Source organism: Pestalotiopsis fici (genome assembly GCF_000516985.1).
Source record: "Pestalotiopsis fici W106-1 unplaced genomic scaffold PFICI_Scf_8, whole genome shotgun sequence".
Lineage (NCBI taxonomy): Eukaryota > Fungi > Ascomycota > Sordariomycetes > Amphisphaeriales > Sporocadaceae > Pestalotiopsis > Pestalotiopsis fici.
Genome location: NW_006917098.1, coordinates 210,459 through 235,117, shown reverse-complemented (window position 1 = coordinate 235,117; position 24,659 = coordinate 210,459). Strand labels below are relative to the sequence as shown.

Genomic DNA, 24,659 nt, shown 5'->3' with positions numbered 1-24,659 from the left:
TAGATAACAAACACCAAGGAATGCCCCGTGGAAATGACAGATCCAATACATATATACATCAAGTGTCAAAATGAAGCCAAGTTTTCCCTAAACAAGCCGACTCCAGCATATAATCAATCAAAGGGTATTTTCGCCAAATTGGACCATGGTTGAAGCCTTTCGTGTTCCATGCTTATCCAACAGGATAGTTGAACTTGAGCCTCTCGTTCAGTCCAACTACCCAGCCATCATCGTCGTCTCCCTCGTCACCTTGTCCGCTACTTCTGATCACACAAGGAACGCCACCAGCCCACTTTCCAGTAGCGTCGGGGGCGACGACCTCACCAGTGACCCGGATTTCCATTCCAATGGTGACACCAGCTCTTCGTTTTCCATCAATGCTGACTTCCAGTTCGCGACCTCGGTTCTTTTTGCTGACTTTGAGAACAACCTTCTTGTTCAGGGGAAGGCACAGGTGACGGAAGCTTAAAGTCCGAGCACAGATTGGTGTCAAGAGCATTGATTTTGTCAACGGATGGATGATGGTTCCTCCAGCTGAAAGCGAATATGCGGTAGAACCAGTTGGCGTACTGATCAAGATACCGTCGGCCACAGCCTCGGTGAAGAAGCGATTGCCCACATAGACATCCACAATGGCCAGATGAGGGTTGGGACCGCGGTGAATGACTAACTCGTTGATAGCATGCAAGTCGGGGATGACTGGTGCGCCGGACTTGGACAATTCCTTGACAGCAGGAGGCACAGGGGGAAGGGGCTGATGCAGAGCCGCTGTAGATGTGGGCATCAGATGCTCATTGATATTGATGCCGTTTGCATCGTATACGCCGACCTTGAGCCGATGCCGGAGGAGAATTTTGCTGGTCCGGGTGGCTCCCATACTTCTGCCTTTGAAACCAGCCCATCCATTCTTCAACGTGTCTTCGTCGTATCCGTGACGTCCGTTGGCAGCCTGCGTGTGTGGTCCTTGCAAATCGCTAACCGCGACACGGCTTCCGCTCATGTAGACCTCCCTCCACGCTCGCTTGTATTCTTCGAATTTCCATTCGCCCAAGAATCCTAGGGTTCCCATACTGAATGAGAGTATCGGAGGCACACTCGTATGCAGACTGAATAGGCTCGCTGCCCTCAAGATGGTGCCGTCGCCTCCGAGTGTCGCCACGAGATCGATCTTGGCCGGAAAATGTGTCGGCTCCGAAGTATAAATCGGAAAAGGCAGCGAGTCGTGAATTGTTGAGGCAACGCGATGTTCGAAGATAAAGTTGATGTTTGGGTATTCCGCATTGACATGCTTGACAAACTCGACTGCCGACTTGATAACCTTTGGCGCGTATAGCTTTGGTACTATCAGCACGTTGCGAGGAGGTTCGGGCCATTCCAAGGCCAGGAGAGACGATGTCGCAGCATTATTGTATCGCGGGGTAATGCGACCAGGAAGTTGATCGACAGATCGTATCTCGAGGCGGCACGCAGTGGTGGCGAAGCCTCTTTTCAGGCTTTGGGGCAGTCGCATGCCCAGGTTGCTCCGGATGGCAGCCATATTTGTTTGTTCGTCTAGAAGTAAATGCTTGCGCTCATGGCTGTATGCGCAAGACTTCAGGTGGATGTCCCACGCTTTCGAATATCATCAAGTACCGTGCTTTCAGGTCTTCATGATCATTCAAGCAAAGACCGCGTTTGTCGAGTATACGGCCTTGGCTCTAGAGGTTTGGGATCATGATGCAAATGTTACCTGGGGCGGAGAGCTGGGTGACAGAGGAAAAAAAGTCCCGACGCTATGCGCGCTAAGTGCAAAAATGACCAATTAGCGATTACGTTATTCATCTCTCATAGCTAAGGCAAGGTAAGCGAAGGAGACCCCTCCGTTGGAGCTGTCAAAGCTTCCCATAGCTGTTAGCTTCCAGATAATAGGCGTCGAAAAGGACGAATTTCTTGTTTGACAAGGTCGACAGATGAAATATTTAAGCAGATGCAGGACTCGTGGTGTCAATACCAATCATTGTAAATATATGGACGCCACAGTTAGGTGGATAAGCCGCAGCCGCATTGCAGGGACTTATACTTTAGCATGACATCATTGCCATATGAAGCTGTCTACAGCTGGACCATTTCCGCATGGTAGTGTATTTGTAGTGTAGAAGCAATCACATGCGCAATGGACTTGCATCTTTTGTTTGTTCCGCCATTGGTTTTAAAAATGATATTATACCTCTACACTGATTTCTCATAATTCTCGCCTAGTATCCAGACAAATCGCAGCTTGGTGCCTTGCTACACGGTCTCTTCTCGCCGAGTTTCACCCCCCGGAGACATTTTCCCCGCCGAGATCGATGCGCGGCTTGCACCTATTCAGCTTTCGGGAGGACCTTCCCATGAACTAGCCATGGTGGGGTTCTGTGACAAACTGCCCCGCCGACCTATGCGAAACAATGCGCCGCCAATTGAATAGTCGCTCTTCGAGTCTCGGCCGACAGAGTCATTGTCCAAGTATATAAGTGCATAGAGAGGCAGCGAATATTTTTGCCAAATCTTGACTTGAAGCCTATTTCTCTTCACACACATTCAAAAACTCTCATCTCAGTTGCACCCTGTTCGTCCAAAGTTTCAATCTTATAAAATGGCTGCAGCAAAGACATTCAACGTGGGAGTTGTGGGCTACGGGTAAGTTTCAATATTCATCAATGAAATAAGTCAAATGTATATCCTGCTAAATCTGTTGGCACAGCTTGTCCGCCAAGGTCTTTCACATCCCCTTTATCAAAGTCACTCCCTCGCTGAAGCTGCACTCTATCCTTCAACGATCACCCAAGGCCAACGATTCCGCTCCTGCCGATTACCCAGATCTCAAGCACTACACCACCTATGACAGCTTCCTTGCTGATTCAGACCTGGATCTTGTTGTGCTTACCACAACTCCCCCTACACATTTTGAAATGGCCAGCCAGGCTCTCAACGCTGGCAAGCATGTGCTTTGTGAGAAGCCCTTTGTGCCGACCTCGGCCGAGGCAGACAAGCTGGTCGCCCTTGCACGGGAGAAGAGCCGCGTTTTGTGTGTTTACCAGAACCGCCGCTGGGATGCCGACTTTGTGACTGCCACCAAGTTGATCAAGGAGGGCACTCTGGGTCGCATTGTCGAGTTTGAGACACACTTTGACAGGTACAAGCTCGAGAAGCCGACCAACTGGAAGGGCACGACCAAGGTGAGCGAGGGCGGCGGTGCCGTCTACGACTTGGGCACGCACTTGATTGATCAAGTATATGCCCTCTTTGGCAAGCCGGCCAGCGTCTTTGGCAAGCTCATCAACTCTCGCGATGGCGTCATCAAGGCGGCCGAGGACGACTCGGACAGTGTCACGGCTCAGCTCTTTTACAATGACGGCATGGTGGCCCACATCCGCATTGGCATCCTGAGCGTCGAGGAGCAGCAGCCGCGCTTCTGGATTCGCGGCTCCAAGGGTAGTTTCCGCAAGTCCAACCTGGACACCCAGGAGCCGGAGCTCAAGGACTTTAACGAGAAGAAGCCCAACGGCCGCTCGCCTGCCGATGAGAACTTTGGTGTTGAGCCTGCCGAGTGGGCTGGCAAGTTGACAACCTTTGGCGCTGACGGCACGACACCCAAGGAGCAGAGCTATCCCACCGTTAAGCCTCCCACATACAAGGAGTTCTATAGGCTCCTGGCCGGGTCGATTGCCAGCGGCAAGGAGGAAGATATTCCAGTGCCGGCTGCTCAGGCCAGCGAAGTGCTCAAGATTATCGAGGCTGTTAGAGAAAGTAGCCGAAGTGGAAAGGAGATCTCTTTGAACTAATATATTTAATGGAATATTCCTGTAGTGTATAGAGATTATGAATAAATCATCTCGATAATTTGTAGATCTAGGCTGAAGGTGCATTATATGTCAACAAATGGCCTGTGTAATACTGTTCTCACTCTTGGTAAGTGAAGACACGGATCGTCGTGTAACATGTTACCTCTCTATGAATGAAATCGATAGCGCATAGAAAATCTCTCAATCGGCCGTTCTTTTAAAAAGTCTAGCTGCATGCAATATTACTTAGTTGCACATGTCCAAGCGTGCGAGTGTCCACGAATCTTCAAAGCAAATCTACGCAAAGGGGAAAGCCCTCCCGCATCAGTGTACTTTTTCCCTATATATTCGCGTTCCGAATCGTTTCCTCAAACTATCCCTCTTCTGCTGCGCCTTTTGTCTATGATCCATTTCCCTTTCCTTGTATCCAAGCCTTACACGAGAATACCTATGAGGTTTTTTGGGCGGTCATTTCCCCTAATTTTTCAAATCTTGCCGTTCCGCGTAGATCCCGTCGCAATGCGATGAGTGCTCCAGCGCCAACAGAATCATCAAGGTTTATTCCTGTTCATATATCTCTCGAACCCAGAGCAAGACCTTTTCGGCTACAGGCTCGCTGTGATCTTTTCACTCATGTTAGTTTCATCGACAATAAATCATGACATCAAGAGCCTAATATAAAACTTACTAATGCAAAATGCATGAGGCAAGTTCCCCTCGTCAATCATCAGCCTCGTACGTTCCGTGTGCTTCTGCCGCCTTTCAATAAAGGCATCACGCAGATGACTCGCAACCCAGTGATCATTTTTGCCGAAAAAGAAGACGAACTTGGGCGGCAGCTGCTTCTGTTGCTGTTGCTGATCGATACCGCGCTCGATCTCCCAGAGTTCCTCATCCCACTTGTCCTCGCCAATGACTTTCATCTCGTCCATGCCCATGTGCAGGGCCTGCCAGACGCCATCTCGGCTCTTGAGGAAACGGGCCGTGACCGCGGCCGCGTGCGGCGGGAAGCCTAGGACCTTACCGACGAACCACTGCAGCGCGCCAAATGTCCAGAGACGTAGGAACCCCTGTGCAACGGCGTGCGCGCTCGGTCCGATGACGGGCGTGCGTCGCAGTAGATCGAGCTGCCGGCCCTGCCGCGACCGGCCAATATGCTCGATCGTGGGGAACAATAGAACGCCCGCCTTGAGGTGCACGTGAGGTGCCGCCGAAGCGTCTTGCAGGTGACGGTGGAAGATCTGAAGCGCGATATAGCTCCCGACCGAGTGGCCCATGAGTAAAATGTCATCGTAAGGCTGGGACTTCTTGGGTCCGTCTTCTATGCGTAATGCCGAGAGCGCGTCATACGAGTTCTTGATCTGATATTCCACATCGTGGGGAGGGTTCTGCCCGTCGAATGGCTTGTGGTCATCTTCGCCGAATCCCGCAAGATCCTGGCCATAGATGTGAAACCGCGTTGATCCCAGATCAGGACAGGAATCAATCAGAGTCCTCAGGCTCTCAAAGAATGGACTGTAGTAGTCAATCAATCCGGGGTTGCCGGAGATAAAGAATATCAACACATCGCGGGACGAGGTTGGGTTACTGCCTGCCGAAGCAGGGTATGAAAGCGAATGGACGCCCATTTGGACCAGCAGAGAGAGCCCTCGTGCCTCAGCTATCAGAACTGTTGTAGTCGACCTGTATCCTGATTACGATACACGAGTTCCTCAGCTTTCGACGGGAAGCTGTTAAATCCGACGGAGTATAAACCGGCTTCATGGGAACATGTTCAAGTCCGCAAAGGGCCCATCAGAACGTTCTCGGTTAAGCTCCCCCCTGTCACAGTACTGGAGCTCAAGCTAAATATTTCCAAGGCAGGGGATCTGCTAGGGTGCCAAGCTTGGTGATTGGAAGGCTTGATGATTGACTCGGCATGTGCCGCCAGCCATCTTTTTAGGCTTGCCAGGCTCATGCTTTAGTGGGGTTGGCAGATCCTTTAGTGCGCAGCTCGCCGCAATGTAAGACCAGTTTGTCAGTAACAGCGTGCTGGTGGCATGCCAACTGCGTGGACTGGATCTAACTCTGGTGCCTGATGGATGGATGACTGACTGACCACATGGCACCAACTTGTCCATCTCAAACTTGGAATTCCCGTCCCACTCGCTGCACTCCTACGACGAAGGCAACCGCCGACGACTCGTGCATCGCTACTCTTTTCCGACAATCCTCCCTCGTCTCTCAATAAGCAAGCTTGCGACGAGTAATTTCTAGCAGAAACGTGGTCATGTTGCGATGCTGATGAACATGCTCTGACCTTCTCTGACGAAGGTAAGCTTGGTGCGATACCGAAGACTGCCCCTCCATCAAGCTCTCGGCTGCTCGGGGTCGTCGTATACGTGGGTCCTGGGCTCCGCGCAGGAAGAAAAGGCACGCGACTTGGAAGTCGAGACCTTCCAGCACTTGAGCGCCCACCAGACTTGCTTGCAATATGGACTGACCATGGAGGAGGCATAGACCGGCCACATCATTTACGCTGCGACGTTATCCGACCGATCTTTTTTCTATTGGGCGCATACTACACTGTGTATCAGCTCACCGCCTCAACACCGCTGAAAGTAGATGCGAACCAGCTCAGAGTAACCACGACATTTCCGAATCTCAAGAGACCATGTCAACCGCCGAGCTTCGTCAGCGGCCTGTTGCAAAGGACGACGTGCCGGCTCCGAACCTCGCCGCCGGCATAACCCCAAGCGACGACGAGAAGAAAAAGGAGGCTCACCCTTCTGGTAAGGCTCAACATGGTCCGATCTTCTCTGCGCTGCGAGCGCTTACTTTTGGCATATACTTTGCCACGTCCTGTATTGTGTATGGAACCCCAACACAAAATGAAAAATAGTACGGTTCTTCTCTAACAGTTGCGTCATCAGAATTCATATTACGCAGATTCTTGGCTGTCCGCTGTACCTACTCAACCGCGACTTTTACTATGCCTACATGGCCCTTACGAAACAGTCCTTTGGACTCCTCGGTACAACCATGACTCACTGGTGGGCGCCGACAAAGATCAGGGTCAGCGGAGATGCATCGGTGGCTGGGCAGTTGAGTATCACTCCCGACGGTAGAATTGAATGTGCCTTTCCCGAGCGTCTAGTCATGATTGCGAATCACCAGGTAGAAAAAATCCGCCTATGGGTAGAGTCTACAGAGGCTGACAAGAAATGCAGATATATACGGATTGGCTGTATCTATGGTGGGTCGGATATACAAATAACCCAGCTATGCATGGCCATTTGTACATTATCCTCAAAGAGTCACTCAAATACATCCCTGTTATAGGGCCTGGCTGCCTGTTGTTTGGTTTCATCTTCATGTCACGGAAGATGGCCACTGATCAGCCCCGATTGGCTCACCGGCTTCAAAAACTCCGAAAGAAAGTCATCAGCCCAGATGGAGAGGAATTCTTGAACCCAATGTGGCTGCTCCTATTCCCCGAGGGCACGAATCTGTCCAATAATGGTAGAGCAAAGTCGGCCAAGTGGGCAGAGAAGACGGGAGTAAAGGACCCGAGACATCTCCTCTTACCTAGGAGCACCGGTACCTTCTTCTGCTTAAACGAGCTACAGGAAACTGTGGAATACGTCTATGATTGCACTGTGGCCTACGAGGGCATCCCGTAAGTTATGCATCATCAAACCCAAATTACCCAGTATACTAACTATTGTCTAGCCGGGGAGGATATGGTGAGGAATATTTCACTCTCAGTAGCACCTATTTCCGCGGAAGACCGCCAAAGTCGGTCAACTTCTACTGGCGACGCTTTGCATTGGCAGATATGCCCCTGGATGATGAGGAGAAATTCTCCAAGTGGATGCAGGATCGGTGGTACGAGAAGGATGACCTGCTTGAGCAGTACATCTCCACAGGTCGCTTCCCCGCAAATGGAGCTGGCATCAAGGGACATATCGAAACTGAGGTGCGAACTCGTCACTGGTGGGAGTTTATCAAGATTTTCATCATGCTTGGCGCGTTCGGTTTGACCTTTAGGTTAATCCTCCAAGCCTTGAACAGCCTTCAAAGCTGGGCAGCATCGAGGGTTAACAACTGATTCACCTTGAATCAATGATGATACACAGACTCTAAGGGCATGAAATGGTAAAGACAGGTAAAGATACAAGGAATACGGATGATACCACGGATATTACAACATTACGGGTGGCGGCGTTGACTTCCCTGGTTCTCTATTTCTCGGGGACACTTTTCTAGCAGCTAGGGCTGGGTGTTCGAGGCGTAAGGGAACTCCACTTGCCATTTAAAGCATGGTTTCAACCATGGCGACCTCAGATATCAGCGTTTTCGTTAATACTTTTTCTCTTTTGACATCAGTAAAGTGACTCTGGAACGATGAATCATTGCCGGGTGGAATTCAACTTCAAGTGTCTAAAACTTCTAGTTCCATATCACAAGGTAGCTATCGTGTGATATCGTCGCAACCGGCAAACTTTGTCATGGGTCAAGCAACTGTCGTCGTATACCTATTGCATTGCGAGCTTTGCCCTAGTTGGACGTCACTCTTTTACACAGGAGAGGGGACACTGGCTCATGAATATAAGACGCGGCGAATCAGTTTTGAGATATCTAGTTGAAAGATACCGTATATTGATGTTTGCTCGTTAAAGTCGTCTAGAGTCATGACATGTGTTAATTTTGAATGTGTTGGTTTTGTCCGTTAACATGCTTGAGTAAAACCGTACTGTAATAAATGAATGCTCACTTCAATACCCCGCCCGACCTGGAAAGACAGTTGTGGAAAAAAGGAAGAATAAGAAGAGAAGAGAAAGGCAGAAAGCAGCGCCGCAGTCAACCCCCTTCAAAGCCTCTGCGGTTGTCCATGATCAATGGCACGACTCCAGACACGGGAATGCTGCCAATCGTCATTGAACATTTGGGAAACAAAGTGCATATCACGTTCCCAGATGAGCGGGCTTTTTTCCTGTGGGTTGAAGACGAGCCCATTCCAGCCCTTCCTTTCTGCGCGCGTTTCTGGCACTATTCAAGCGGTAAGTAGTGGTGCGCTTTGGTTGCATGAGGTTTGCCTTACCTGTTCCATTGCTACTCTCCTTGGCATGGTGAACCATCACTCTTGCTTGGTCTGTGGTCATGTGGTTGAATATATCCGTCGTCCTCTCATCCGTGACTTTCACCCAATCGGCGTCAAGAGGGTTGGCATCGTTTGGGTTGGCATCAAGGGGGTTGAAGCCACATTTGTAGTAGTGCCATGCGTACAAGAGCTGGTTGGCGCCATCATGAAGCTGCTCCATGAAGAGTTCCATGTCATATCGTCGTTGCACATCCTTCTTGTGTCTGGCGTGCCAGTAACGGTCTTTTGACGTGTTGGAAACCTCGTGGAGCAGGATGAAGATAGCAAGATAAACAGTATACAGCATCTTGGGGTCAATCTTCGCAGCCATGATCTGATCCAACTTCTTGAAAAATGCTGTTCGCCAAGGGTTTAGCATCGAGCAGTAGTTGATGGCATCAAACTGCTGGCAGACCAAGCGTGGAGCGCTGATCTTGTCTGGGAACGGATGGCCGTCTCTTTCGTCGGGGCTCATGTAGAGCGTCTCTCTTTGACCAGGGTCTCCAAGAAGCCATGCCGATCCGAGTGTATTCTCTTGAAGAAAGTCAATATGGTGGATTATCTCAGTGGTGTTGCAAGGGAGCTCACTCATGGCAAACCACAGTTTGAATAAATCTTCCATAAACTCCTTTGCCTTGACTTTGCTACTCGGCGATTGGTACTGTCTCATTTGTAAGCCCGTACTTTAGACTTTGCTTCTTAGACAGTTTCAACTTACGTCAACTGCTCGCATGTGGTCCCATCTGTTTTCCATTAGCCAAATGAAAGTCATCGATGCCTGATGAAAAGATCTTACGCGACTTTGTAGGTCTCCGTGACTATAGGGTGCACGGTTTTGTTCTCCGCATAGCGCTTGATTGCTTGAAACGCATTCGCCATGACATGCGACACCAATACGGCCCTGTGTGCCTTGATGTTGTGCAGCGCGTATGGTGCGATCTTCGTCGTTTGCTGTCGACCATGTGGATCCAGCCAAAAGCGTGAGATCATGTCGACGCCTTCCTGAGGTACGAACCTGCGGACTTGCAACTCGATAGGTTGATCACAATAGCCAAGTGTTAGGCGGATTGTGATGATTGAGTCGTCCGCCCAGTCATCTGGTCTCATGTCCATCATCGCGGCGCCCTCCCATCCCCGCCTTTTCGTGAAGTTTAGTCCGCCGGTACGGAACATGACAGCGTCTGTCAATTTAGATCGGTTACATGGCAACCGGTGGACAACCTTTTTCGAATCATTGGTAAGAATCTTGAAGCAAGGCAGGCACGGACCGTTGGTTCCATCCGGGCCGGGCTCACACTGGGGCTTAGATCAGTCGGATACAGACTATTGCGTGAAAGGGAGAATAAAGGGAGCTCACCTTGTTCTTTTGCCACGAACATCGCCTACAAGCTCCGATTTGGCGAGTCTTGCTGGCCTGTTCACGTGCACTGGGGTCGAGTGGTCCGCTACGACCACCAGTGTTCCTTGTCTCCCCTGTCCGAGAAGAGCGAGAACTATTTCTCGATGGGCCCGAGGGAGGTGTGGTGCTGTACTCCTCCGTGAATTCGTGCCTAAAGTAATCGCTCTCGACGGGAAGCACCGGGTGGATCATTTGATAAGGCTCATCCTGAATGCTGGAGAGGCTGTCCACACTGGACTGAGATGAGTCAGGCCATTCCGGACACATGCAAAATGGTATGACCGGACTGTATTGGTGGTCTGAGTCGTCACCGAGTTGCAGGAATTCCTCCATCGGCTGATATACTGGGAAGCCATTATCATCCATCGCAATCAGTGGGAAATCGATAAATGACAGATCATGGTAGTGCTGATGCTGATAAGGCACGCCGTCGAAGCCTGAGAAAGGGATGTCACCGGGGAGGGGAATGTCAGAGTGAGGGGAACTCATGGTAGCGGAGCCATCATCACCAAGAGCGGGTTCATTTGGCAAATCATCATAATTCTGGTTTCCCTGAGTAAAAGGCTGATGAGACGGCATGTCCTGGCAATGCCAACCAGGATCGAGAGGTTGGTAGCGCATGACGGGCACGCAGAACTCGAAGGCACTACTAGATGGAACACAGAGAGGGGTTCCGTTCGGGATGAATGCAGTAGGAACTTGAGCAAAGTCCGAAACATATTGGTAAGGAACGGTGGTGTAGACTGGAGGCTGCAGGGCCGCATTGGGCATGGCCCTGCGAGTCTCCCCACCAAGAAGGTTTGAACGCCCTCCCGGTCCCATGGTTGGCTCACATTGATATCCGACATCGATCCCAATCTCCTGGTCTGCAGGAGCTGACGAGACCGAACTCAAAAGGGCGCCAGTGGTGACGACTGGCAACATCAATCTACTCGCCTGATGCCAACAAGGCCAGTACTCCACCGACCCGTCGGCTGCGGTAGCCATGTCTTTTTTTCCTCTCTTGGGCGAGTTACCATCGTGGTACCTGGATTTGTTCTTGGAAGGGGCTAACATGGGAGACGACACGGGCCGAGCCCTCTTTCGCTGCTGGCCACAGGCTTTGTCAGCTGCTGCTATTGATGTTCACTTCCTCCCTCTATCTTTCTCTCTTCCTGTGTCTGTCTGTCTCTCTCCCTCCCTATCTCTTTCTTTCTCTCGCCCTTCCCCCCGCGGGCTACTACCCAACCCTCTTGGCAAGGTCTATACAGGTCAGGAGGGGGAGTAAGTAAAGCAGGGCCCTTACAGAAGGATGGACGGCATGCAGGATAGGGTTCTTGTCCATGATCAGGGCCGTGGTCAGGCAGCCAGGGGAGGGCGCCAGCAATGGCGGGAGGAGGGTCAGAGTACCGCAGGGACTCTTCTCTCAGTCGTCAGTTCGTGTGACTGTAGCCAAAGTCCAAACGAGCCGTCAGCGAGTGAGAGGCAATTATCGATGTGGAGTACTTCTTGAACCGGTGAGGCAACGGCAGCCAGGTCTATACCGGTGTGTGGGTAGTACATACAACAACAATGATCGTGGTTTGCCTTTAGCGACACTACGCCAGGGATGTCGGTCCGGGGCATGGCATTGGCGGCGCAGCGCAGAGACAAAGACAGGAGGTAGAGACGAAAGCAGAGAGGTTCAGAAAGCAGAGAAATTGAGACAGACGTCTGGTCGGTTTGACTATTCTGGGGTGCCCCTTGGCGGTGGTTTGCAATGTATGCGGGAGCGAAGCGCGGCCCCAACAACGTTTCTTGTCGTCGTGCAATGATGATGCTGCTTGGTGCTGCTTGCCGGCTTGCCTGCTTGCTTGTTTGTGTGCGTGCGTGCGTGCGTGCTTGCTTGCCTGCTTGCTGCTGCTGCTGCTTTGCTTGCTGCAGGTCTCTGGGCCACGAGTTGGAAGGTTTCCATGTGCCAGATGAGGAGTTTCGAAAATTTGTCTCTGCCGTGGCCTAGCAACTTTGCTTTTTCTTCCTCTTCTTCTAAAAGGTCTCGCTCAGCCGCGCTTGATAGTGACCGCCTCCCAGCCGATCAGTCCGCTCTAGCATTGCAGGGGGGGCTGTCGGCAAGTGTAGGTTGTTGGTTTAATTTTTTTAATTATTTCTTTTTTGTTTTCCCTCGGGCCCTTCTTTTTTTTTTTTAAACAAATTTCTTTTGGGTTGTTGTTGCGATAATTTCCAGCTCACCTCTCTTGAAGAAAGATTGCCGAATTACTAGGCCGAATTAAAAGAAGAAAAAGCAGCAAAGCAGCAAAGAGGACCTCCAGGGCTTCTAGACTTGGGTAACGGAGATTCGCGACCGACCTAGGGTCAGTAGCCGGTCAGGCGATAGTGGTGCACACTCGAGCGGTTCTCCAAAATATGAAAAGAAAATAATGAAAGCGGCGATTCATTCAATGGAAAAGCAACACCAGAGCGCATCAGCAGATTCCCAAAGAGCCCAACCGCCATGCCGCCAACAACATACAGGTCACCAAGTGAAAGCGGATTCGGCGGTAGAAAACAAAAGGCGTTCCCCACAATCCCATGCCCGTCCACATAATGATGACTCTTGACAACGTGAATCTGTCATCAGTAAAGAGGAAAAAGAAATTTAACAGCAGTCTGATACGACGAACTCTGGATTGCCGGTTCAAAGCTCTGCATAGCAGTTGAAATAAAGCAATAAACCTACCACCTCATGCTGGAGTCTGGAATGTCGTTGACTTAGTCTACCGGGTCAATTAGGCGCCTGTTCCATATCAGAGCAATTGACTTCCAGAGGACAGGCCCCGGTCCCAGCCCTAGCAGAGACGGAAAGCGGGAAAGCGGGGGTACAGCACGTAATCAATGTACACCACGTGCGTAAGCAACAGTTGGAGGTACTTCACTTTTTACTTCCTTCATGTCTGTGTAAGGGTCCAATAAGTCTCGCTGGCTGGTCCACGGCTATTGGCAAAGGTACAAAACCTAATTACTCCATTCAATCGTTTGCCGGCGTCCAGCAGATATCAGCGTCGTACTCTCCAGACCGGTTTCCTTAGAATGAACTCGCTTACCAGGATTTTACACACGCGCTTTCAATCTCCGGCAATCTCCAGCATCCGATCACCAACGCCACAAGACGCCCTCGGATAGTTTTACTATCTTGCTTGTTGATTCGAAAACGCTCTGGTACTCCATGTCTGCTTGACATCGAAAGGGGGGGGGAGAAAGGTTTTTTCGATGTTGCAAATGCGGCTGGGGCAGGTAGGGAGGGTATCGATTATACAATGGCAGGCGAAGGATATCATGTATGTACTACTGTGGCAACATGAAGCTGAGCCTAGCCTACATAAAGGCCGAGACTTTCTTGAAAGTACGTACAGAGTATACAGAATATACCCACATTTGTATGTAATGTACCTGCCTGCCGAACATTTTATCAATCGATGCAAGATAATCAGCCAGGCCGCCCAAGCTACTCAAGTCACTGGCAGAGGTGGACGCTTATTGATTGACCAGCATCTAAGAATGCTGCAACCGGATCAGACCTGGCATCCTGGGTACATGACTGATTACATTAACTGACCTATCTGTACCTAACCCACGGGACGACCCAACGGGCGGCAATAAAGTGATAAAGTGCAGCATGTAATGAATATGTGGGGTCACCGAGGCTCTTGCTACGTGCCGGTGCTGAAAGCTCATAACGTGAAACCCCACGCGAGGCTGAGAGGAAGGGAGGGAAGGGTGGCTAGGGGGTGGGAAAGAGGGCGGGGATGAGAGGATAGTTCGGGGCGACCTGATGCATCCCCTTGATCACCTCTCCATCCTTTTCGAGATGATAGACAAGACAACGTTTGCTGTTTCCTCAATGTTCATGATGATATGCCTGCTCCGTCTCTGAATACCTCCAGAAGCGCGCCCACACTACGGAAGCCTGTATTCTCTCGCCAACCACTCACAATAGCTACCTAGTACATATGTTGCAGTCAAGATGGGCAAGTGGGCAACTACTTGTAGGTACAAAGACCTGCTGGAAGGAGAGGATATCAGCACATGAAACTCCGATCATTGTTATCGATCAAGGCGGCATTTCGGATAGTTGATGTATGTACCCACCCCAAACATACTTGACCGGTACATTGCCAAAAGGTTATACCTCATGTATGCAGGTCTTCTGACAACCTAAGCGACTGGCTACGGTGCTTGCTATAGGTAGATAGATATCGTCAAAACCTGCCGCACCCACCACTCGCCATCTCCCGTGCCCACGCCGCCCGCCTACGCAAAAATACCTACATACATCAAAAATGCAGTCCATTTCCGATGGCCATGTGCCAAATCAACTCGTAGATCTTCCAGGATATCCTTTGTCTAAACGAGCCCACTTGCGGGCCCGGCCGCAGTGCGTACATTCTGCATGGCTTGTCGTTCTTTGTCGACAGCGGCGGCGGCAGCGGCTTGCTACACCAGGATTGGCAACCCGCTCCTTGCCGGTGTGCCCGCCAGAGAGGCCTGTCTGCATAACAACGAACACCTCCATCATGAAGTTTTACTTGACAAATTCCATGGTTTTATTTTATCTTTTTTATCTTTAATTTCTAGATTTTTCTTTGGTTTTTGTTTTTCTTCCATCGTGTTATTTCCCAGTTCCCATAGTTTCCCCACCGTTTTTATTTTTTATTTTTTTTATTTTTTCCTTTTTTCCCCTACCCGGATACTGGGACTTGGCCAAGATGCGCGCGTCACCTGTCAGTACCTGGCTGGGCCCGTGCCTCCTCAGGCCCTCAACCGCGCAGCCGCCGCCGCAGCAACAAGTAACAGCGCAATCGGGCTTCACCTTCTTCTTGACCCAATACAACGCCAAAGATTTGTCTCCCACACTTCAGATCGTCAGTAAACATGATGCTTCGGATCGAGCCTTCCTGGCTGGAGCCACGTCAATCGGCCGTCGAAGTTACTACCTACCAACCCTAGTCGTTCTTATTCGCAATTCTCTCACATCCGAGCACATTTGCCTCTGAGACCAGACTGCAGAAAACAACCCATGGGGTCAACGTCATTGCTCCGCTGCGACCTCTTGCTTCTCAACCTCGTGCCCTTGGATATTCTCTGCTCTGGGATGCTACAGCAGTTGCGTACTTTGCCACCCCTGCTCAAGAGGTATGTCCAATGTGGTCCAACTCTATTCGTTTGCCGGCTTTGTCTTCCTCTGAAAATTATATCTTCGCCTTTGATGGATGGATGATACTACGAGTCCACTTTCCGAATGTAACGCAATAGAAGTTTTGACTGGGCATGGTGATCGCCGGTGAGAATGAAGTCTTCTTCTTTTTTTTTTTTTTCCTCCTTCATGTCTTCTTCCGGCAGAGTCCAATTTTCCTCTCACCGGGATCCCTCCGATATAGTATGCATCGTGTATACTTTGGGTCTTCACCGATGCTCATGTGCAACATCAACGGCTGTGGAGGTCCTGTGGCTTCTCCTAATTGTTAGTCTTTGAGAAAGAAAAAAATTATACCCTTGGCAAGCATGAGACTAGGAAAGTATGTCTACGTTCTTTTTTGATCCCCCTTAATCTTTATTGAACGCACCCCTGAAAGGTTGTGCGATTGGTTGCACGATACCAAGCGGTGTCCCATGGTCGAAGTATTCTCAATCGTATGCGATTTCCAGACATGCAAAAGCATCTCGTTGTATGAAGCCGTACTTAAATAGAAGCGACGGATCCGGTGACGGCTTCTTGATGTCTTGTCGACGGACACTCTCCAACGCAAGCAGCAAACAAAAAACATGACAGCTCACATTCATCCTCGTGCTCTCCAAAACTCCTTTGGCTCTCACTCGGGATCGGTGGGAGATATTGGCTTGGTCTTCGATAAGACCGACACATGTTCACCACTGGAAAACTGGCCTGATCATGCCGTCGACCCCGATGGCAAGTTGTATAAGAATTTGCGAGTGCATTACCTAAACCTGGACCGGAAACACATCGATGAGATTGAAAAGGCTCTTTCCAGGTTCAAAGGTGAGAATCCCACAAGGATCCTGCTCAAGCTAGTCCTAATCCCTTCATTTCAGAACTGGGGCTGGACGGAGATGAGATCAGTCGTGAGAATTTTGTCTTGCCGGCGATTGGTCCTTGGCTGGAACGTTGTGCTATTGAGCTGCATCGTGGCCATGGGGTAGTCATAATTAGAGGCCTTGACTCGACAATGTACTCTGATGAGGACAACACGATGATACAGCTTGGTGTTGGAGATTATCTAGGCCAGAAACGAGGTGTACAAAGCTCGAAGGGGGCCATGTTGTGTACGTTGTCCTCTTTTTTTTTCCCCCTTCCTCCCCCCAACTACCTTTTGAAGACTATAGTTCAAATTTCTGACGAACTGAAATAGCACACATTGTTCAGAAGAAGTCTTGGACGACACCGCCCGAGAGAAGACATGGCATACACACAAACGTGTCTTTGGTGAGAAGTCAAAGTCGTACCAGTCAGAGTTATGGCTGACCTTTCATTAGCCATTTCACACTGATATGGGAACCGATATCCTTGCACTCCAGGTTCGGCAATGTGCCAAGGTCGGTGGAGAAACCTGTGTGTCTGCAGTTCGTGCAATCTATAATGATCTCATGGAGAACCATCCACTGGTTGTACAAGCACTTGCTCAGGCGGAGTGGCCCGTGAGAAGGTACGTGTCTCCGGCGCAACGTGAAGGGAAGCTGAGCTTTCACAAACTATCAGGTTGAAGTTGCAAGTCATTGACAGACTGGATTACAGTAGTACCAAGGGATTCATTCGATGCCCCCTCTTGACATATCATCGAGGCAACCTGATGTTCTCTATGGACCCTGCACGACTGGGACCACGCGAGGGAAACAGAGCGCCACCACTTACTGGTGAGCAGGAGGCGGCTTTGATGATCCTCCAGACTGTGGCTCGTAAACACCAAGTGAAGCTTGACCATCGCGCTGGCGATCTGGTCTTTCTGAACAACTACACAGTTCTTCATGCTAGAGAAGCTTACCAAGACGGTGAATCAACATCCCGGCATCTCGTCAGACTTTGGCTGCACAACCCGACGCTTGGGCTATCCATTCCTGATGGCTTTCACTTGATCTGGGATTGCACTTTTGGCGAGAGGTCAAAGAAAATCATCAATCACAGTTATCCGGTGATACCAATGCCTTTGTATATTGAGAGCAAGGTAGGTTGAAGTTGACCCCTTCAGAATTTGTTTCTTCATGCTAACTATGGAAATAGTAAGTCTGAGATGGTCCTATATCAGCGTGACACTGCATTTCGGGGATTTCGAATGACTCATGACTAATATAACTCTTACAAACAGGTACAACTCCGGAACGGCGGCCTTTGTGCCTGACGATGAAGATGAAGAGGAAGAGGAACCCGTCCAGCTAGCCGGTGGTCCTGCGGCACATCAGGAAACATCTAGTGAAGTTCACGTGCTCTCACATGACAGCTGAACAGGAACCAGCGGTCTGGGTGCGCTAATTGGGTGTCATGGGAACGAGAAATAACTTTTTTTGTTGGGATTGCTTGCAAGTGTTCTTAGAGTGGTATAACAGCGTTTTTGGTACATTTTTTCGGTTGGTTGGAAAAGCAATATCCAAAGTTTAAATACCTATCTAGCCAAATTTCACCCTCTCTGCGCTTTGCTGTCTTTATCTTTCCCAGGTGACCTGGAATCTTTACTGGCCTTTACCCCTCGCTCGTCATGAATCCCTTGAGCGCTTCGAGTGAGCAGTACGGCATCTAACTACAAGAGGACAAAAGACACCAAACTCACAGTTTAAGTCAGGGTCTACGAAAAGCATCGATCAAGTCTATGCAAGATTTGAGCGGCTGCCTCATTAGTAAGAGCGATACCCCCGGATTTGTGGGCAATAACGTCTCTGCTGCATAAAAGACTACATCATAGTAGAATCATCTATAATTGGATCAGGGCGCTTAAGAGACCGGTGTGGGCAACCACATGACTTCTGACCACGCTAGGAAACAAGCAAGACAAGGTATTTCTTTCTTTTCCCGAATCCATGGTTAGGAGCAACGACTTTCTTCTTCTATTTGCCAGTTGTACTATAACTCATAATTCCTTTTTCCGTACTCATTTCTTTTTGATGAAGGCATTTTTTATTGTAACTTGCTTTTGGGAGCTGCCATATGCAGTGTGTAGTTCGAGCGGCGCTGAACCTAGTCGGTGATCCTTTTATTTTATTTTTCTCAACTGATAAGGTTGCTTCCGCACATGTCGGCACTTGTTTATAGTCAGGGAGTCAACGAAGTCAAAGAGCTCAGAGGACCCCTTCAGCATATTAGGTTGTCCGCGCGCGGGATGACGGCGCGAAGCTGCCGAAATTGGTCCTCTCGGAGATCGAAGTCGAGGCCTCGGAGTACTACAGCAACTCGTCTGCGGTTGAAGATCAGGTTTAGAGTCATATTGCTAGCCTTTCAGCGGGGACATTTCCCGCGGCAAGAGTTGATTATCTCAACTTGAGAGTAGGGATATCAATGACACATTGATTGCTTGTGTGTAGCTACTGTACAGAGTACAGCACTATGTAATGCAGTCAAAAGCAATGACGAAATAACGGTTTCGCCTCCGTGGTACGAGAGTGGCCTCGTGGCAAATGGCATATACCACAGAATATGATGATCATGTAAGCGCCGGAAGATGGCATAATTCAATGAGTCCACCACGACGAGAAAGCTTATATCCAAAGGCCCTGATAGTTGCTTCCCATGCTTGTGCTGGATCCTCCGGGATCCTCATGTTGTTACTTATTCCAACCCGGCATTCCGAGCGGCGGTCACTCACTACCATCGGCAGGATTGCCCAGACCGGCGGTTATCTACAGTGCTTTTGTTCCTTAATCCTTTTGCTTCTACATCATCCTTGACCCACAAGGCCAACGTATACTTATCCCTCCCATCTCATTGGCATTGGGTCCTTCAGATCAAGTAACGTTGCCGTGCTTGCTGCTGTCTGCTGGCCAAAAGGACCATGATACGCGCTCATTTGGCCCACCGCCACCACTCTCGGTGAGCAACAGGACAAGAAAGCAAAAACTAGGCGATATATCTCTTTTTTGACACTCCCCACTCGACTACTTGGTACATCAGCTGGAGGATCACGCACGAGCGGCTGTGCTAATTGAGCTGTTGAGGTCTTTTTTGAAACTAGGATGGATCTCTCCGAGGACGCCGATGACCCAGTAAAAGGTTGCCTGCACAAGTAGTCGCCGAATCATCAATGGATGTCTGAAAGGAATGATAAAAAATCATCCATCAACCGGTGAGGCTCAAAACGGTGCAATCGTCGTCGTGTCTTAGCCGCCACGCATAGCGATTGGTTTTCATGAGGAGGGGTCCTGCGCTGCGACAATCGTATTAGGCGGGTACTGGCTTTCTTTGTTCTTGTGAAACTAAGGCATTGTTTGAGAGGTGGGCGGTCGCCCGTTGGGTCGACCGCGCTCACATTTGAGCATCTTGGTTACACTACATTGGGGTCTTGTCGGGCACGACATAATTTTATATGTCATGGAACTCCAATGTCGGCGCTTGGCCCTCTTTCTACCGTCTCAAAATTCCAAGAACTCTGACCCTACATTTCAAAAATAATCGAGTGACCATGCGTGGAATGAGTGACATGAACCAGGCAGTTTGATAATCCATGTCTTGGGCTTTCCTTTCAATTAATGAGCCATGTATCGGTTGCCATTGCCTCGTAGCATACTTTGGCTCAATTAATAATTTAAAACGCGACGGCTGGTGGCAGATTCTTGTGCGTAGTGCAGACACCCGGGAAAAGTTGCGTGTCTCATAATTGAGTGTTCGATATGGCAACTCGTGCCAGTTTAACTTGCCGGCTTTGCAACTCTCGTGTTGGAAGATATTGCATCAACATTTGAGGAAATTGTGTGTGGATTCGAGTTTCAGGCTATTATGTCAATTCTAACCGCGACAATGTCTCTTTATCCGGGTCAGATGTAAATTTTGAGGAAATGGATCCGAACTTTTATTCAACCAGGTGTGTGCAAGAATAGGGGTTGCTTGAGCGTTATCACGGGATTCATATCCGCAATACAATAAGTCAGCAAATACTTCCGTGGCTTCTACGAAAATTTGCAAAGGTTTCGATATACTTGATTTATGTTCTTCTCTCCTTTCTCTTGAAGGAAATCAGGAGATGCGGGAAATTGAGCAGGAGGGGAAACCGCACAGAAACGGGATTACATAGGGAGACTTTTGCTGGCTCAGTCTAGTAACAGACAAACTCTTTAACGTCAATGCGATAAATGCCTTGCATTCAACAAGTCTACGTAAGCTTTTCAAATTTCGGTTTACAGATGAATCTAAGTACAAAATAGAATGAGAGCAGCGGCTCAGGTCGTAAAGACTAATAGTATCTTTGAGTCCTTGGATTCATTGTCGCTGTGTAATCAATCGTAACATTCTCGACATCAGGACACAGAGGAGAATTATCAAATCAAATACTTGGAACTATGAATATGGGGATTATTAATCACATATAAGCCATCGACAATTCATTCGATATTCGATTTCTCAAGAATTTCCCAGAATCGCCATTTGGATTAGTGAATCCCAGGGCGGTGTCCCCTCTTGCTAACAAGTAATAATTTCCTACTTATATGATAAGACATGTTTCCCTTACGGATATGAGGGTATGTGAGTACCTTTGAATATTTCAGCACCAGTAATATATTCGTCCTTTTGGATTCCGCAGGACTTTCCACCGCACGCCCATAGAAATAGGTGATTCATGGACATCCAAGTTCAGTTTATCTGCACTAGATCAATGAGTCTTTCAGAGCCCTTACTGAATATTTTCATGATAAACATGTTTCAACACCACTTTGAAATGCCACGAGATTTTCATCCAAAGCTCACTCATCTGCCATCCGAAAGGTCTGACATAAGATGCTAGTATATACCACAATGATTAGGTATGTTTACGTCGGCTAGGTGATTATACAGCTGTTCACTTTTTTATTGTATGCTCTTTTGACTAAAGGCGGAAGAATAATTATTTTTCTGGCATCATTCCAACAGTCAAATATCACAAGCACACTTTCTCAAACCGAACGCACCCTGGTGGGTTCATTCGTAGGTATCAAGTCAAAATGGATATGCTCGACTCTCTTCAAAGCTATAGTCATCTAGACAGCCAAGCTGCAACTTGACTCTTGACTTGCCGTATGCATATGAATGAAGTTAGCACGACAGAAAAATCCTTCTGAGCTCCCAAATAAATCCTCGACGATAACTAATATTCCTTTATATGGGAAGTGACCGTTAGATCCCAAACGATATAATGATCTCGGTGATTCCTTACCAGGAGCAATTATACCTTGAAGTGGCCTCTATAATCTATATACCAGGCTGTTGTGCATCATTGCTCCAAGATACGCTGAAAGTGACATAGTCTATCAAACTTACCGAATCCAAATTGGAATCACAAACTCGTGATTTCAAAACTTGGAAGCCTGCGCAAAACATGATCAGAACTTGTCTAATGTAGGTACAAACTTAATACAGAGTTCGGGTTTCCTTACCACTCTTCGTCCCAGTCTTGATGATTCAGTGCTCATAATCCATGTACGGATGATCTGAGGATGATGGTGCCAAATCGAATCTGCGGACTTATGATCACACGAGATACTGTATATCTAAATAAATAAAGCTTTTTCCAGAAATGTAAAGTATAATGAATCAGACTTGTCAATGGAGTTGATTAGTGTGATAATGAACCATTGTGTTTGGTCTCGAAGTACGACAGCCACCATCATACAAGTTATTGACCAAAGATATACCACCTTTATATCCAAAAGAACCACAAGGACTCAGTCACATCACTTTGGGCTTCTAGTAAAACACCTAATGCACAGCTCAATAAGCAACGCAATGCTATGCTGTCTCGATCAAGCCTATCCAGGCGACTCTGGAGGCAATTCCGAGCTAAGCAGACGTTCAATCACGATATGCATAATTACATCTTGAAATATGCTGCAGCACGTTATGTCTTGGGACTACCGAATCTGTTTGAATAGACCAAGCGACAACAAATATCAAGGAGACATTACTACAACACAGCAATCTCATACCTTGTTTCGCTATTGATGTCAGAGTCTTGAAATACCATCGGGCTCCAATTTTTGGTCTAATTTCAAATCACCCTCGGTTTTTACGGGGGACTCACCATCAGTCAATGGATTTCAGTTGAGATGCCGGGTATCTAGCTTTGATCACTCTGATGGACCTCCGGCATGGCTCTCAGAATATACAACCACAGCATGGCGAATCATAGTGCAGGGGTTAATACTAAAGGTTGAGATAATGAAACTTGCCCTTGAAGCTACACGCAAGTACGACACTCCCTGGGGCTAACACTTCTCCAAGTAGTCTACGAAAGGCATTCATTTTGAAGCGGAAATAACACAGATATTAGGAACCAAGAGTATATTCAACATGGACTCTGTTGAAAGGTTGATTGGCATAAGACACTTATGATACAATCTGCTAAGTATGCTGATGGAAACGCTCAGTCGCGAAATAATTTCCGCGCACCCTGCCAATTACAAGCCCAGGACACGGGCTGAGTGAAGAAGTGAAGCTATAAGCAATGATTGATCCTTTGAAACAGCGCCATAATGCTTATATAATCAAAACCACTGCTTGCGAAACATTGTCGAGGCCTTTCAGAAGAAATCGGCACCCTAAAGAGACGGAGCTGAGATGAAAAGCATCACAGGCAAAGTTGTACTGTGTATAAGTTTATGCTTGTGATGGAGGAATGCTCTTGAAAGACTTACTAGAGTTGTCAAAGACCAATCTCAAGTACTTCATAGGTCCGTTCTAGGTTTGGTCATTCCTTCCTCCTCGTCTTCCAAGTCGCATCAGTACCACCGGGTACTCGAGTTCACAAGTTCTGCACCCAGAGCGAGGCTATTAGTACGGATTAGGAAGCCGTTCTCAGTCCGCCAAGACTATTTTAATGATCACGAGTGGAGCGTTCTGATGTGCAAGGCGCAGATCCTCGTGTATGAGATTCCCCTCATGAGCCAGGATGAGGCCGATGATCGTGTCAAGTTCCATATCCGAGCGCAGATATCGCTCGATGGCCCTTGTCTTTCAAGATCTATTTTTCATTCCAATCAATTCGTTTTTCATGGCATGTACGTTGCCACATCGGAGGATCGTAGCGCGTGGATGGTGGTATGCATCCTACCCAGTGCTTTCGCAGCCGGAAGATGTGGCGTGATTTCCCTTGTCAGGGATCGCGGTAGGGGGGAACAAGCAGTTGCGGTGAAGATATGCAAGTTGACACGGTTGCAATCTGTGGTGGCTGAACGTCCGTGTTCACAACGAGGCTGCCAGGAGATGAAGTATCAAATAGAACACAATATTTTGAAGGATCTAGAGGTGACGTAGCATAATGAGACTTGTTCTAGGCAGCATCTACAACCATGACTACATGAAACTGAAGGACACATCATCACGCATATTTACCTTCTAGTGACATTATTGGCAGGCGTGAGACCGGTCACTTAGGCTAGATTGAGTTTACTGATGCAGCTTGACACTTACTGGTCCAGATCTCTGTATGCAACTCTGTGTGCAACCCTGGGTGGGCCGAAATGAAAGGGTCCAAGACGTACTTCATGCAGGAAACAAAATTGAGAAGGCTGAGATCAGCCTCGACTTGAGAATCCGGAGGGCCTCCGCATCTTTCGGCCAATGGAACAGATCGCGAGATATCAAGGGCCATGCAGCACCATGCAATGAGCTGTAGGATACGCGCGCCTGACTTCTGGAGATTTCAGTTCACATCCGGTTTCTGCACTTCTCACCGCCCCTGTGCTTTCTACGACCAAGAAATAGCAACGATAGCTAATACAGTTCTCACAGGTACTGGTAGATTGGCAACTTTCTGACTACGCTAGGCTGGATTCTCCGGCCAAGCTCTACCGACACTCGACGGGCCGACCGCACTCATCAAAGTTTCCACAAGTACTTCCGAATAGAAGTGCCCTAGGGACCGATAACTTGTTGCAGCATGCGATCTGGTTGAGCTTACATGCAGGAGAACCATCAATCCGCCGAGGAATCGGGTGCGGGACGTTCCGACCTCCGCGACCCAAAGTGACAAGTCATATTTTCAAGATACGGTTCTGAACTCGACAAAGTAGAGGTACGTAGATAATGGCCAAGGTACTTGGGGCATAGACGAGCCAAGACCTGCAGGCGAGAAAATCAATGAAACACTCAAGGAATTGTCCACTTTGTACCACAAGGGACCGATCAAGTTTC

The 24,659-nt window shown here is 48.7% G+C and overlaps 6 protein-coding genes across 6 annotated transcripts; 3 read left to right on the top strand and 3 right to left on the bottom strand.

The window, feature by feature from the left end:
* Window positions 1–172: 172 nt before the first annotated feature.
* PFICI_10766 (uncharacterized protein) lies at window positions 173–1,537 on the bottom strand (the record flags this gene model as incomplete). The annotated part of the gene is made up of 1 exon (XM_007839347.1): window positions 173–1,537. The coding sequence occupies one exon, from the start codon at window positions 1,535–1,537 to the stop codon at window positions 173–175; it is 1,365 nt and encodes a 454-aa protein (XP_007837538.1).
* Window positions 1,538–2,614: 1,077 nt separating this feature from the next.
* On the top strand, window positions 2,615–3,803 carry PFICI_10765 (uncharacterized protein; the record flags this gene model as incomplete). Its single annotated transcript, XM_007839346.1, has 2 exons — window positions 2,615–2,658; window positions 2,723–3,803. 2 exons carry the CDS (start codon window positions 2,615–2,617, stop codon window positions 3,801–3,803), a joined length of 1,125 nt encoding a protein of 374 aa, XP_007837537.1.
* A 558-nt stretch (window positions 3,804–4,361) lies between these two features.
* Window positions 4,362–5,431, bottom strand: PFICI_10764 (uncharacterized protein; the record flags this gene model as incomplete). The annotated part of the gene is made up of 2 exons (XM_007839345.1): window positions 4,362–4,426; window positions 4,492–5,431. The coding sequence occupies 2 exons, from the start codon at window positions 5,429–5,431 to the stop codon at window positions 4,362–4,364; spliced, it is 1,005 nt and encodes a 334-aa protein (XP_007837536.1).
* A 1,025-nt stretch (window positions 5,432–6,456) lies between these two features.
* On the top strand, window positions 6,457–7,893 carry PFICI_10763 (uncharacterized protein; the record flags this gene model as incomplete). Its single annotated transcript, XM_007839344.1, has 4 exons — window positions 6,457–6,653; window positions 6,704–6,959; window positions 7,013–7,461; window positions 7,515–7,893. The coding sequence occupies 4 exons, from the start codon at window positions 6,457–6,459 to the stop codon at window positions 7,891–7,893; spliced, it is 1,281 nt and encodes a 426-aa protein (XP_007837535.1).
* Window positions 7,894–8,655: 762 nt separating this feature from the next.
* PFICI_10762 (uncharacterized protein) lies at window positions 8,656–11,311 on the bottom strand (the record flags this gene model as incomplete). Its single annotated transcript, XM_007839343.1, has 6 exons — window positions 8,656–8,834; window positions 8,887–9,459; window positions 9,514–9,586; window positions 9,644–9,668; window positions 9,722–10,221; window positions 10,283–11,311. 6 exons carry the CDS (start codon window positions 11,309–11,311, stop codon window positions 8,656–8,658), a joined length of 2,379 nt encoding a protein of 792 aa, XP_007837534.1.
* A 4,791-nt stretch (window positions 11,312–16,102) lies between these two features.
* On the top strand, window positions 16,103–17,526 carry PFICI_10761 (uncharacterized protein; the record flags this gene model as incomplete). The annotated part of the gene is made up of 5 exons (XM_007839342.1): window positions 16,103–16,337; window positions 16,391–16,621; window positions 16,708–16,781; window positions 16,832–17,001; window positions 17,055–17,526. 5 exons carry the CDS (start codon window positions 16,103–16,105, stop codon window positions 17,524–17,526), a joined length of 1,182 nt encoding a protein of 393 aa, XP_007837533.1.
* Window positions 17,527–24,659: the final 7,133 nt, after the last annotated feature.